The 15,409-nt window shown below is 42.4% G+C and overlaps 1 protein-coding gene across 4 annotated transcripts in view; it reads right to left on the bottom strand.

Moving 5' to 3' along the window:
- Nucleotides 1-7,578: 7,578 nt before the first annotated feature.
- Nucleotides 7,579-15,409, bottom strand: part of SKA1 (spindle and kinetochore associated complex subunit 1) — a 47,242-nt gene continuing 39,411 nt past the window's right edge. For all 4 annotated transcript variants that reach the window (XM_029580084.1, XM_029580090.1, XM_029580096.1 and 1 more), the window contains exons 6-7: nt 10,982-11,151; nt 7,579-8,048 (exon numbers count right to left, since the gene is read on the bottom strand). In XM_029580084.1, coding sequence (XP_029435944.1) covers nt 7,900-8,048; nt 10,982-11,151 — 319 coding nt within the window. In that variant the 3' untranslated portion in view covers nt 7,579-7,899. The remainder of the gene's footprint in view (nt 8,049-10,981; nt 11,152-15,409) is intronic.

Genomic DNA, 15,409 nt, shown 5'->3' on the forward strand with positions numbered 1-15,409 from the left:
ATGAATCCCAGAACTATAGATAGTTCCAGACCGTAGGAGTCTGTGTCCTCCACAAGCAAATCACTTGCTGTTGCAGTTTGCACATCCACTCCTCCATCAGAAACACCCAGCCCAGGCGAGTGTCGATGCAAGCCCCCAGGTATTTGAGAACCTGGGAGGGAATCAAGTGATTCTTTGCAAAGTTGATCACCCACCCCAATGACTGCAGCATGTGGGTCAAGTGAAGAATAGATCACCGACAATCTTCCTCCGACTTTGCCCAGAGGAGTCAGTCGTTGAGGTATGGGTGCACCAACACCTCTTCCCGCCACGACTACCATAACTTTGGTGAAGGTACAGGGCGCCGATGCCAGACCGAAGGGGAGTGCATGAAACTGGAAATGCTGTCCCAGGATCAAGAACCGCAGGAACCGCTGAGATCGTTCCGGATTGGGATATGGAGGTAGGCCTCTGAGATCCAAGGAGGCGAGGAAGTCCCTCTTGCGAACCGCCGCAATCACCATGCGCAGGGTTTCCATTCGAAAACGCGGGACTTTCAGGCTCCGGTTCACTTGCTGGAGATCCAGAATGGGACAAAAGGTTCCCTCTTTCTTTGGCACCACAAAGTAGTGGGGGTTTAAAAGAGATTTGGATAAGTTTCTGGAGGAAAAGTCCATAAACAATTAGCCAAGTCTCAGGAAAGCCATCGCTTATCTCTGGGAGTGCACAACAAAAAAAGCAAAGTTGCTCACTTGTAACATATATTCTCCATAGATTGGGCTGGATCAGCCACACAAGTGCGTGATGTTATCTGACTGCAGCAAATGGAAAAATTAACTAGCTGTATGTAGACAAGTGGTACGGACAGATTCTGTTAAAAGCCAATCTTTATTCTGCTATGGTCAAAATTTGAAAAATATTTTTTATATAGACAGAAACCTCAGAACTGGTAAACCTTGTTATTTTTACAAAGGTTTTTAAAGAACCAGTAAGTTCGATCATAGGTTTCCTGTTGTCTCTTTTTTTGTTTTTTCTTTAAAAAGATTTTTAACTTATATATATCTTATTTGACATGATTTTCTAAATATTCAGTAAGACTTGACATGTTGTGTTGGAATGAACTTCCCTTGCGGTTTTGTGTTACCGTTAATAGCACGGCCGTTATTTTCTGGCTTGTAAATTTCAAGCTAAATCGGCTAATGTGCCATAGATTAACCTCAATGTATATTTAATTCAAGTTTCTTCACTGTGAAAGTTCTTGAGTTGATACGGACATTGCTTCCAAAGGACATTTTGTAATGTGAAAAAACACAAGAACTTTCACAGTGAAGAAACTTGAATTAAATATACATTGAGGTTAATCTATGGCACATTAGCCGATTTAGCTTGAAATTTACAAGCCAGAAAATAACGGCCGTGCTATTAACGGTAACACAAAACCGCAAGGGAAGTTCATTCCAACACAACATGTCAAGTCTTACTGAATATTTAGAAAATCATGTCAAATAAGATATATATAAGTTAAAAATCTTTTTAAAGAAAAAACAAAAAAAGAGACAACAGGAAACCTATGATCGAACTTACTGGTTCTTTAAAAACCTTTGTAAAAATAACAAGGTTTACCAGTTCTGAGGTTTCTGTCTATATAAAAAATATTTTTCAAATTTTGACCATAGCAGAATAAAGATTGGCTTTTAACAGAATCTGTCCGTACCACTTGTCTACATACAGCTAGTTAATTTTTCCATTTGATATATTAGAGACTAGCTGATCCCAATTTCTTCGTTTATCTGACTGCAGCAAAACAGAAAAGTTTGCAGAGCACAGAAAGACATCTGAGCACCCACAAAGCCACCATCACTTGTCTCCTCTCGTTCCAGCAAATTGACTTGCAGTTCTAAAGGGGAGGAGGGTGGGATGCATAGCTGATTTATTCTGCTCTTTACAGAAAACACCTGTTACAGGCAAAACCTCTCTTTCTCCATGGATAAGACAGACAAGAATCAGACACACAAATAGGGGTCACTCAAGCGGAGGGTTGCATGGGAAATATTATATAGTAAATATTCTTAGAGAAGCATGTGGCTGGAGGATTAGAGCTGAAGGATATTAGTTAAATAGGCTTTTTAAGCCTGTTTTGCCAAAACTGCTATCATGATGCGAGACATTTTCTAGGTAGTAATAAGCAGTAAAGGTCTGTTGACAAGATTTGATGGTGGTTTCATAAGCTGAGCCAGAAATATGTTCAGCTCTGAGGGTAGCAGGGGATCTATAATTGAAGATTTGAGGTGATTTAGGCCTTTAATTAATTTTGCCACCATTGGTCCATGACAAATAGAAAGACTTTTGAAATTCTTATGCTGCTATAACACAGAGATGAACTGACAGACTTCATCTTCAACTCTGATTTATTAATAGATATTGAAGTAGCAGAGGAATAAGATAAACAAAAGGATCATGTTGCAGAGCATTAGAGTGTGTCTACCTTTTCTAGCTGAAGTTAAGAGGGCCTTGTTCAGCATTTTCTAGATACTAGAACTTTGCCCACTTCCAAAGTCAATTATAGAGAAGATAATGGAGAAACTATTTACCTGATAATTTCGCTTTCCTTAGTGTAGACAGGTGGACTCAGGATCAATGGATATAGTGTACTCCTGCTAGCAGTTGGGAGACGGAGTCAGATTTCAATCTGATGTCAGCCTACATATACCCATGCAGGAAGCTCTGCTCTTCAGTATTCTCCTCGAAAAGCAATTGTGGATGTGTGTGTGTTTGAATAACTTCATTAACTTGGCTAACTTGGCCTGGTTCAACTGATTTCTAACTGAAGACAGCCAGTGCACTCAACCGAGAAATGCCGACACCCGGCAACTGTGGGTGTCTTAGACTAGGGGTAAAGTCTGGCTTACCTGTGCTTATCTTGCTCTCGGGGATTGGCAGCTGGTTTGGGAGTAGCTTTTCTACATCCCATTGGAACGGAAGGGGAAGCAGCCTCGCGGGTAACCATAGCTCGCTGGATAAAAGAAGTGATCAAGGCGGTCTACGTAAAGGCAGGAAAGCCTGCACCTCTACAAGTCAAAGCCCATTCCACAAGGGCCCAGGCAGTGTCCTGGGCAGAAACCAAGATGCTGTCACCTGCTGAGATCTGTCGGGCGGCGACATGGTCCTCCATTCACACCTTCGAGGAAAACGAAATTATCAGGTATGTAATTTCTCCATTTCCTAACATGTAGCAGATGGACTCAGGACAATGGGATGTAGAAAAGCTACTCCCGAACCAGGTGGGAGGCTGCCCATGACCCACTTAGTACTGGCCCTTGTGAATGCTGTGTCCTCCCGGGCCTGAACATCCTCGAGAAGGTGTGAATGGAGGACCACATCACCGCCCGACAGATCTCGGCGGTTGACAGCATTTTTGTTTCTGCTCAGGACACTGCCTGGGCCCTTGTGGAATGGGCCTTGACTTGTAGAGGTGCAGGCTTTCCTGCCTCTACATAGGCCGCCTTGATAACTTTTTGATCCAGCGAGCTATGGTTGCCCACGAGGCCATTTCCCCTTCTTCCGTGGTGAGTAAGACCGAGATTGGTGGGGATAGTCTTACTCCCTTGCGCAGTTGGTCTTGTAGCCACCAATGGAGCTGGGTCTGAACCTCTGCCGGTAGCTGGAGGCGAACGGAGTAGTTCTGGGACATCGGATTGCATCATGACAGTAGGGAACGTTGTAGTGGTTGCATGTGGACCCTTGCCCATGGAACGACTTCTAGGGTCGATGTCATGAGGCCAAGGACTTGGAGGTAGTCCCATACCTTGGGGCGAGCACAGTTCAGTTTTCGCAACTGGTCCAATTTCCTTCTCTTTGTAAGGAGAAGAACGACCTTGTCTTGTTTGGTGTCAAACCAGACTCCCAGGTATTCTAGTGATTGGGAGGGCTGCAGGCAGCTCTTGGTTGTGTTGACGACCCATGCGAGATTCTGCAGTAGATTTTTGACTCTGGTGGTCGCCTGATGACTTTCCTCTGGAGATTTTGCCCTGATCAGCCAATCGTCCAGATACGGGTGTACGAGGATTTCTTCTTGCCTCAGTGTCGCCACCACTACAACCATGATTTTGGTTAACGTCAGAGGGGCAGTAGCTAGTCCAAAAGGTAGCACCTGGAACTGGTAGTGATGGTCCAAAATCGCGAAGCGTAGAAAGCACCGATGGTCCTGATGAACCGGGATGTGGAGATAGGCTTCTGACAGATCCAGAGAGATCAGAAATTCTCCAGGCTGTACTGTCCTTATGACAGAACATAGGGTTTCCATGCGGAAGTGTGGTTCCCTCAGGTAGCAATTGACGGACTTGAGGTCCAGGATGGGCTGGAATGTTCCCTCTTTCTTGGGGACGATAAAATAGATGGAATAGTGTCCAGTATTTTGTTGGTGCGTGGGACAGAGGTTATCGCCTTTAGGGCGAGTAGTTTTGTCAGTGTGGTTTCCACTGCTGTCCTCTTGGAGAGGGAGTGGCATGGGATTTAACAAATTTGTCTGGAGGGATGCTGTGGAAGTCCAGGTAGTATCCCTCTTGAATGATGGTTAGGATCCACTTGTCCAACGTTAACTCGACCCTTCTTTGGTAGAATAGGGCAAGCCTGCCCCCTATGGCTTCTTCCTGTGAATGGGTCTGTTGATTCTCATTGTGGGGTGCGGCTGGGGCCTGGACCTGAGCCAGCTCCCTTCTTGTTGTGTCTGTTCTGAAAGGACTGGCCCCTGCCTGCGGGGCGAGGTGCTTGGTATGTGTTTTTGTACAGTCTAAGACACTGGGATCCTCTGCCCTTGGATCTTCGGGGAGAGGGGCGTTGGTTTCTTTTGTTCCTGTTCTCCGGTAACCGAGACTGGGGATTCGCCCCATTTGTCGGCTAACTTCTCCAGTTCGCTTCCAAACAGGAGGGCTCCTTTAAAAGGCATTCTCATGAGTTTCCTCTTGGAAGTCGCGTCAGCTGACCAACTTCGGAGCCAGAGTTGCCTTCTGGTTGCCACTATGGATGAGTCGCCCCCGGCTGAGGTGCGCACCAGGTTGGAGGTCGCATCTGTGAGGAAAGATATCGCCGGTTCTAATGTTTCGACGGATGTGGTCACGTCCCTGGAAAGTGACAAACAGGCATGTGTCACCACAGCGCAGCAGGCAGCGATCTGCAGGGACATAGCTGCAACATCAAATGACTGTTTAAGGATGGATTCCTGACGTCTGTCCTGGGCATCCTTGAGTACAGCTCCTCTTTCGACTGGAATGGTAGTGCGCTTTGAGACAGTGCAGACCATGGCATCCACTTTGAGGAACCCCAGGAGTTCTTTGGCTGAGGGTTCCAGGGGGTATAGGGCTTCTAGGGCCCGCCCTCCTTTGAAACTGGCCTCCGGAGCATTCCATTCCAGGTCAATCAGTTGTTGTATGGCCTGCAGCATTGGGAAATGGCATGAGGCCTGACGAAGCCTGACCAAAACAGAGTTCATCTTTGGCTCTGCTGCGGTGCTTGCGCCTGGGATGGCCAGAGTCTTCAGGATCAGAGACACGAGATCTGATAACTTGTCTTTGGAGAAGAAACGCATCATGGTTCAGTATGGTTCCGTTCCTGGAGGGATCTTCCCTTCCTCCAGGGAGTCTGGCTCTTCCTCCGAAGTGTCTGTGTCCCCTAAGGGGAGGCCTTTTGTCTGTAGGAGGCCGAGGGGGGCCTGGAAGGTTTTGGTCTTCTGGTGGAGACTGTGGCTGTCACCGGTGGCACAGATTGTGCCTGGACAAAGGTTTGAAGAATTCCACCCAGGAAAAAGGTTCTTGGGTCTATATTGAGCCCAGCGGCGTTCCCGAGGTGCCCATCTGAGGAGGGGCAGAGCTGGAGATAGAGAGGTCCGGGGTACTATTGTAGATGTAAGATTTTTCTCTCTTCTTTGGTTTGGATTTTCTAACGCTGTGCAAATGTGTGTAGAGTCCCAAACTGCTTAGGAGACTGAGAAATATTGAAGAGCAGAGCTTCCTGCATGGGTACCTGTAGGCTGACGTCAGATTGAAATCTGACTCCGTCTCCCAACTGCTGTCAGGAGTGCACTATACCCATTGGTCCTGAGTCCATCTGCTGTACACTAGGAAATAGCTTGTTTTAACCATCCAGTCACATCAGAACCAAGTACTGAAGATTGGGATGTAGAAGATGCCCTTGCTCTGTGTGATCAGGGATGGGAATATGCATAATCTTACCAGATGTTGAACAGCTAGTCACTGCAGCCAGGGAAATTAAACTTGGCAAGGCCAACAGCAGGCTATCAAAATCATTTGACACTTTTTCTTCTTCACTGCTTTAGTTATAAGTGAAAGTGGGGGAAATGTACACAGCAGTCCTTAATGTCACTGGCTGGAGAAGGCAGCTGCTGGCAGACTGTCTGCCATGCTTTGACCCAACAGGGCATATATTATGTTCTAAACTGCTACACTATAGCCCAATAAGCTTTTCAAATATTACAAAAAACATCATACACAAAACAGCAGCGGTCAAGTAGCTACAGCAATGGGCTGAAAAGAAAGATTCAATCCCACTTTCCCCCCTGACAATGCTTGTGGCTTTCGGGAAGTCATTTTAATTGGCTGTTGGCTCCGGTAACCACTTACGTAGATTGCAAGTGCTTTTGGAAAGATATTTCAAAAACTTATTTTCCACAGTTTTCAACATCACTATACAATGTGGATTATATCTTAAAACCATGTAACAAACCCACTGTACCGGAATTTGAATAATGCTGTGTAAGTGAAAAGAAATGAGGGAATGTGTGGCTCTTGACTGTCTCTTGCCCTGTATAGAGCTGGTAAAAGATCATACTCCCACCTTTACGAACCAGAAGGGAATTGCAGTTCACTATGTGACCTTCAAAAATCAGAAGCAGAACCAAGAGGGAACAAAGTATCCTACTGGGAATGTTTCAGCTACAATTATGACTTTTCATTATGTAAGCTGGGAATTAACTGGAGTCTCTACTCACATACATAAATGTAACCATAAGAATAACTGATGTATTAGCAGTAAAGTAGAGATAGGCAAAAGATCAGGAAAAATAGTGGAATAACAGTTTGCACTGGCTGGATAGCACTATACTTTGGTATAATCTCAGAAATACCTAATTTCCAATTAATAACAGATCAATATCGTGATAACAGCTATGGGTGTAGGGAGTAGGCTAGCTTTTTACCCTGGATGCAAAGTTAGAATAAGCAGATTATATAGGAAATCAGAACTTTATATATATATATATATATAATGTGGAACATAGAAATGATTTCTGAGCACTCTTGCTGTGCTTCTGCAATTCCAGCTATCATAGTTGTTGTAACAAATTCCTAACATTAAAGTATATACTAATTATTCTACAAACACCACCTTCTTGTGATAGCCAAGCAGACCCAAAAAAAAAAGCCACGGTCAGGGATTAACAATATATATTTACAGTAAGCCACCTTGAGCAGCCTTTGGGAAAAGATGCACTAAAAGTCCAAATATTAATTTAAGTTTTAGTTGTTCCTACTCTCTCTGTGCAGGAACCTACTAAAGATCAATGAAAAAAAAAGTTAGTCCAAACCCTTAAACTGGTACAAACCAAAATAAGTGTTTACTTCTCATAGTCATAGTTAATACAGTTTTCACCAATGGTTGAAAAGCAACTTAAGTAAAAAAAAAAAAAAAGTGACAGTGCTGGATGGGTTGTCTTTAATTTTCCATGTGCTGATTAAACTTGTGAGCCACTTCCAAGTTTTGCACACCACAGATGCAGACAGTGAAACTGCAGTACGATTAACATCAAATCCAGGCAACTGGCAAGGTGCTTGTGGCAATGTTGCAGGTGTGGGAGAGTTGTTAACTAACATGCTACAAATGCCTCTTCTGAACAAGTCGAGCCTTGCATTAGGTGAGCATGTAACGCACCAATCCTTTAGTACGCACTTCCCTTATGCGCTGACAGTGCCGCACAATGTTCAGTATCCCATGAAAGCGCTTGTCAACCTTCAGTTGGGTGAATTCTTTAATATCTTCATCAACAATAAAAAAATGACCTAGAAGAAGAGCATATGACATTTCATTTAGGCAAGGAGAAAGGGGGCAAGATCATTCAGTAGTTACAATATTAACTTGAATACAGAAAAAATCCTAAAGGTAAGCTATTTTCCTTTTTCATCAATGCCTGATCTCTCAACACAGCTGTGTAAAGCATCATCTCTGGTAGCAACTAGTTTTTTGTTTTTTTTAAATAGTCACAGTGAAAAAATATGATTAGGTAAAAGTTGCTACAATATTAAGGATATTTGCACTCTCATGCAAAAGAAATTTGCAGTCCATTTTCCAGTATACCTTATGGCTAGTGCAACAAAGCCCACCATTAGAGCTGAAAGTAGTAGCTGGCTTTCATCAAGGCAGCCACGTAACGGGAGGACTAAAAATAGTACCTTTCTTCCAACACACAAGCAGAAGGAATGAAACCAAAAGGAACCCAATCTTCTATATCTATTAGCAAATAGCAAAAAAAACTGTAACTAAAGCCACCTATAATAAAAATATCCTTGTCATGAGTTTTGATCAGACCAGTTTAGCCCAAGTTTCTGAATTTTTGCCCCATCTGATTTGTTCATTTATTGGATTCCAGCAACAAGCATGTGCTTTTTATGATTAAGCAATTTTCCATTTACACACATCCAATGACCACCAGATGGTGTGGTTCACTATTAGGATGCAAGAGATGAAGGTTCATTCTAAAGCCAAGGTCCTAGACTTCAGGAAATTTACATTTCTTAAAATGGGAAGCACCCAAAGGAGTCGTTAGCTGGATGGGAAAATATAGGGGAAGAAGGAGGACAACTAATTTTGTGTTAGGGAAGTAAACAAAAGGAAGAGGAAAAATACCATTATGGTTTTCTAAGGAAGTAGATGAAAAGGTAAGGAAGAAAAATTGGCATTCATAAACAGATTGCAGAAAGAGGAAGACAGGCAACAATACCTGGAAAATTAAGAGAAGTCAGGAATGTAAAAATTCAATTAGAAAAAAAATAGTAAATATAGTAAAATGGGGGGGGGTTTGACTTTTTTTTTTAAGATATTAGTGATAGAAGGACATGCACAAGTGGCACTGGGATTCAGATGCAAAGGGAGAAATATGTAGAGGCTAATGAGAAAAAAGCTAAAGTGTACACTATGGAAGGGCCTGGATCAGGACCACATAATACACACACAAATAAGATTGAGGTTTACCTTACTTCCAATCGATTTTCAGGAGCTGACTAAATTTAAAGTAGATAAGGCGATGGGGCCAGATGAGATACATCCGAGGGCACTAAGGGAATTTAGAGATATCTTGGCAGCTTCACTGGCTGACCTTTTCAATGCTTCTTTAGGGTCTGGAATAGTGCTAGAGGACTGCAAAAGGGCAGATGAGGTTCCTGTTCATAAAAGTGGAAGCAAGGAGGAGGCTGGGAACTAAAGACTGATTAGCTGAGCTCTGTGGTAAGCAAACGAATGGAATCGCTGCTAAAACAGAGGATAGTGCAATTTTTGGAATCCAATTGATTGCAAGATCCAAGGCAGCATGGTTTAACCAGAGGTAAATCTTGTCAGACAAATCTGATCAATTTCTTTGATTGGGTGACCAGAGTGTTAGATCAAGGGAGAGCATTAGATGTAGTGTACTTTGATTTAACAGGGCCTTTGACACAGTTCCGCAGACTACTTATAAACCTGAGCTCCCTTGGTATGGATCCTAGAGTGACTGACTGGGTTAGAAACTGCAGATATGCACCACTACCATCTGCTGGAGACAGAGAAATACTGAGGGACTCAGTTATGTAGCAGTGCCTCAAAGGTTTTGCTCTCTGCCTCCATCTGCTGGTAGGGATGCATAAACCCACTTGTCTGGACTGATCTGGGTATGAACAGGAAAGGGGCAATATAATAGAGACATTGAAATATCTCAAAGGTTTCCATGCAAGGAGGTGAGCCTCTTTCAATGGAAAGGAGACTCTAGAATGAGCGGTTCATGCCATGAGGTTTAAAGGGGAAGATTCAAGAGTAATTTTAGGAAATATTTCTTTACAGAGGGTGGTGAATGTGTGGAACAGCCTCCCAGTGGAGGAGGTGGAGATAAACTGAATTCAAGAAAGCATGGGATACATTTAGTGGATCTAGAAGGAAGTGATGGGAATTATAATGCTAAATTAATTGGATGGGTGGGTGAACTAGATGGGCCATACAGTCTTTCTGCTATTATATTTCTATGTTTTCAGGTTCAGTTATTTGCTTTCTTCAGATATTCCCATCTGGCTAGAGAAACTAAAGTTCTACAAACATACAATCATGCATGGAGAAACTGCTGATGGTACAAACATCCATGGTTGATCCTTCCGTGGCAACAGAGCACTACTACTTTCGATTTTGTTTGGGATTGAGAAAGGGGTTTTGTAGCATACTCCATTTTGGGGCGTGGGAGTTAGGAGTAGAGAATGACCAGGTTTACTGTAGTATTTCACATTCATCTACAATTATATAATTGATGATGCAATTATACAATATCACCATGTTTCACCCAGCCTTCTCCTGGAAGCACACCTATCCAGTTGGGTTTTCAAGACTGCCACATTGAATATGCATGAGATAGATTTGCATACCCTGAGGTCTCCAATCTACTGTATGCAAATCTGTTATGGATATCCTGAAAACCTGACTGGTTAGGTGCACCTCGGTGAAAGTTAGGAAACACTGCTCTATCATAATGTAAAACTTGTTTGACTTATGATGTATTATGACATATTTCTTGTAATTGACATTTGTGAAAAAATGCATGTAAAAAAATATCAAAAGATTAATCAGAAGTTAAAAAAAATGAAAAAAAAAAATAGAAAATGGCAGTACAATCACAGAAGCAATTGAGGACACCCACAAAAATGAAAGACAATTCCAAATGTAGAAAACATACAGCATGCTCTTTTGCAAGTAGATTTACCTTTAGTTTCCTTTGTTTCCTCTTCCTGAAACCTGAAGGACAATTTCCGGGTGTTAGTGTTCATAGATTTCAGAGGCTGCTGCATAACCTTGTACTTGCATTTGACTGCCTTGTTAATTTCTTGAATGGCACTGTTAATTTGGTCATACGTTAAACGATTTTTCATATACCTAACAAAAAAAATAAAAATAAAAAATCAGAATGCACCACTCCAGAGACTTCAGCTGATTATAAATGGACGAAGGAGAAATTTTTTTCAGCAGAGCATAGAACTGCCGACACGTAGAGTAGTAAAACAGATTTAAAACCCAAACTCTTACTCCGGTTGGGTTTTTAGATATCCATAATGAATATGCATGAAATACACTGGACACCCAGTGTCTGCAAATCTCTCACATGCATATTCATTGTGGCAATTCCGAAATCCCAACTGGCTAAATCAGGAGAGGGTTTCTTTGCTCTACACCAACTGCTGCCGGCCAAAAGTGCCTGTTCCATGCACAATTGGCTTTGCTAACAATTTCTTTGTAAATTGGAAAACTCTTTGCAAGTCTCCGATTCCACATGCAATTATAAAATAGCAATTTTAAATGAATCAAGATTTCTACATATACAAATACAATGAATTTCTCTCCACTGTTCTTCAGCTTTGCTGCTGGAAAACTTACTTTATCTGCTGAAATGGCAAAGGGTAAAGGTACAAGCACTTCAACTGATACACATGCCATAACAGAGTGCCTCAAATACACAGCCCTTGGCAGTGTAAGGATCTACATAGGGACTGTATAGCATTTTAAAGAGGCCTTTATCAACTGATCTGTTTTCTTGTTAAAAATAAATTGAAATGGAATCAGACAACTTTAGTAACTAAAGGGGACTAGTTAATTCAAGGGAATTGACAGGATTATTTAGGTATTAATGAAGTATGCTGTTTAGCACCCTCTGCCACATAACTACTGTATATATATTTATATATTCCTTGTATATAATCCTCGGCATTTTTAACCTGTTGTATATAACTTTTTTTTTTTTTTTTTTTACAATCACTGTATAAATTCCTCTGTATAATGAAACCATCATACCCTTTCACCCCTACCCCTCTCTGGTACCCCTCTTATCTCTACCTGTGTCTCCTTCCACTTTAGTTTTATTGGAACTTTGCTTTCTGCTTCTGGGTTAAGTAACCCAAGTTCTATGTAAACCGATGTGATATGTTTTATGAACGTCGGTATAGAAAAGCTCTAAATAAAGTATTCAAAAGAAGCATCAAAAAACTGGCAGCCCTTAAAACAGTATTAAAAAAAAACCTGTCTCAAGTTAAAATCATTAGGATTTCACTTTCAGATTCACATTTTTAAGTCTAAAAACAGATTTCTTTTTTAAGTTCCTCTCATTAGCCTGAATCTATGTCAGTTGGGCTGCTGCTGGGTGGACCTACCCAGGCATCACAATGCATATCAAGTCCTCACACAGCTCAGAGAAGGGGGGGGGACGGGGGGGACGGACGGACTTAAAATACAGGACGGCAGGGCCATAATTTTTACTCAAAAAAGTTTTAAAAAAAGTTAGAAACACAAATATTTATTTTTGCACATATTGTATGATGATCTTATTTCACAAGAAACAGATCAAAGTCAACCTCAGAACAGGTCATCGAGCACAAAAATTGCCAGGGCAACAGAAAATAGGACATCCTATAATGATGTAGTCTGCAGACTGTGAAATGGCACCGTATTCACCATCTCTAGCATCTTGGCTCAGAAGCTATTGCGCCCAGGTTAGAGGCAGGTAAGACAGTCCCAGTGGGAACTATCCAGGTTGGAACTGGGTATAGTCTTATGGAACAGGAATCAAGCAAGAACATTCCTATATAGCAATCTCTGAAAACATCTGTCCTCTAAATAGACCTAACAATATTAAACACCAAGCACCCCTGCAAACTAGAGATTACTATTAAGCATTTCTGCAGCACTACTAGGTATATACAATGTTCTAAAGACAAAACAGTCAGTCCCTTCTCCATGGAGTTTACAATCTAGGTGTAACACACAAAAGACAATTTTTAGTAATAATTTAATTACAGGGAAAAGGATTAACATGAGTGTCAACATCAGGAAGAAACAGGGTTTTTTGATTTAAAACATGATTACATGATGCACTGAGGTAAGAGACTGCAAGTTTAGGAAGTTCCTGCCACGCCTTAAACTAAAACTCCTTAAAAATCTCCTTTCAACTTCCAGTGATGGGAGCAGACTAGACAGACATGGGAATGGTGAGCTCCTTGGAAACCCCCTCCCCCCCCCCTCCAAATCTGGCCCATGTTGATCTAGTCATACCTGAAAGTATTTAATTTTGGATTCGGAATATATACTAAAACGGTTGGACTCATTTGTAGTTCATAAACAATGGGATAGGAGTATGAAATGTGCCAGAGTGGCGGCCAGCAGACTGAATGTAAAATAGCAGCAGATTCAAGCAGAAACCAAAAAAGCTGGTTTCCAAGGAAAGGCTGATATTTACTCTTTCCAAAAGTATCTCAGCTACTTTGGAGGATAACTGTCTAAAATACAGTCCATTATTGATGAAATTAAGGAAGGTTTGGAATCACAGGTACAGCGGCTGACGGAAGTGGAGCAGCAGGAGTCAACACACAGATCTTGCTGCCATAGTAGAGGTTCAGATTCTGGCCTTATAAAAGGAAAACAAAGCGCTGACTGAAAAAGAGTAGAGGATCAGGAAAATAGAAACCATTGACAATCTACAAGTCATCAGCTTCCGGAAGCACTCAAAGAGAGAGACTTTTTTTTTTTGAGAAGCAGCTCTCGGAGGCCGGAGGCCTAGATATTCTGGTGAATCCTATGGTGAATGAATGTGTGCACCGGCTGTGTCTGGCCAGAGAAATCAACAAGCAAAGACACGTGATTGCTCAAATTTCCAAATGGGCAGACAAAAAGAAATTTTGGCAGCCTACCAAGCATATGGTTAATCACTTGCATTCTATGCCGTTTCCTCTTTGTTGATTACACCCTTCTTGTTATTTTCGCTTTACTCCCTTTCCCCTCCCCTGTTTTTTGTATTTCCCTTAGTTCTATGTAAACAGATATGATGTACCCATGAATACCGGTATAAAAAAAGCTGTTAAATAAATAAATATGGGACTTTGGAATACAATAGTACTCTGTTGCTATTGTTCCATGATCACTCATCTCAAGTGGCGGTACAACACAAGGAACTGTCGGCAACTTGTTCTGAATTACAAAAACACGGGATAAGATTTGCGATGCTATACCCAGCATCTACTCTGAAGGCAAAGTGCACTTCCTGCTGGACAAAGCACAGCTAAAGAGCTTTATGCACAGTCTGCAATAACAGCAGCAAGAGTACAGCAGAGTTGCTTACCTGTAACCTGTGTTCTCACAGGACAGCAGGATGTTAGTCCTCACATATGGGTGACATCACCAGGATGGAGCCCAATCACGGAACACTTTTGTCAAAGTTTCCAGAACTTTGACTGGCCCCTACTGGGCATGCCCAGCATAGCACCAACCCTGCAGCCAGCAGGGGTCCCCTTTCAGTCTCGTCTTATAGTAAAAGTACATGCGAAAAATAAAATAATAAATCGTAAGCGAACCCAACTCCGCGGTGTGGCAGGCAGGTTTCATGAGGACTAACATCCTGCTGTCCTGTGAGAACACCTGTTACAGGTAAGCAACTCTGCTTTCTCACAGGACAAGCAGAATGGTAGTCCTCACATATGGGTGAATAACGAGCTGAGGATGCCCGAGCAATGCACCAAATGCACCTAAAGACGTGCAACAGGCACAACAACTGGGGCAGAATTTGGTAGAGGGCATCCTGAACCCTACCGGGTTGGCGAAAAGATGTTGGTAACTCAGTTCGCAAATATGTTGCGCAACACAGACTGGCCGAAGATGGATTATTGTCTGCCAGACTTGTCTAAACAATAATGGGCTGCGAAGGTGTGGAGAGAGCTCCAAGTAGCAGCCTTACAGATGTCAGCAAGCGGCACCGAGCGTAGGTGTGCTACTGATGTTGCCATGGCCCTGACAGAGTGTGCTTTAACACGGTCTTGAAGCAGAATGCCTGCCTATTGGTAACAAAAGGAAATACAGTCCGCTAACCTGGAGGAGAGAGTCTGCTTACCCACAGGTTTGCCCAATTTGATGGGATCAAAGGAAACAAACAATTGAGGGCCTTTCCTGTGGGCAGTTGTACGGTCTAGATAAAAAACTAGAGCATGTTTACAGTCAAGGGTATGCAGAGCCCGTTCTCCTGGGTTTGAGTGGGGCCTGGGAAAGAAAGTAGGTAGTATAATGGATTGATTGATATGAAACTCTGATTCTACCTTAAGCAAAAATTTAGGGCGAGTGCGGAGTACTACCCTGTCATGCAGACGTTTAGTGTAAG

This window comes from Rhinatrema bivittatum, chromosome 1 (genome assembly GCF_901001135.1).
Source record: "Rhinatrema bivittatum chromosome 1, aRhiBiv1.1, whole genome shotgun sequence".
NCBI lineage: Eukaryota > Metazoa > Chordata > Amphibia > Gymnophiona > Rhinatrematidae > Rhinatrema > Rhinatrema bivittatum.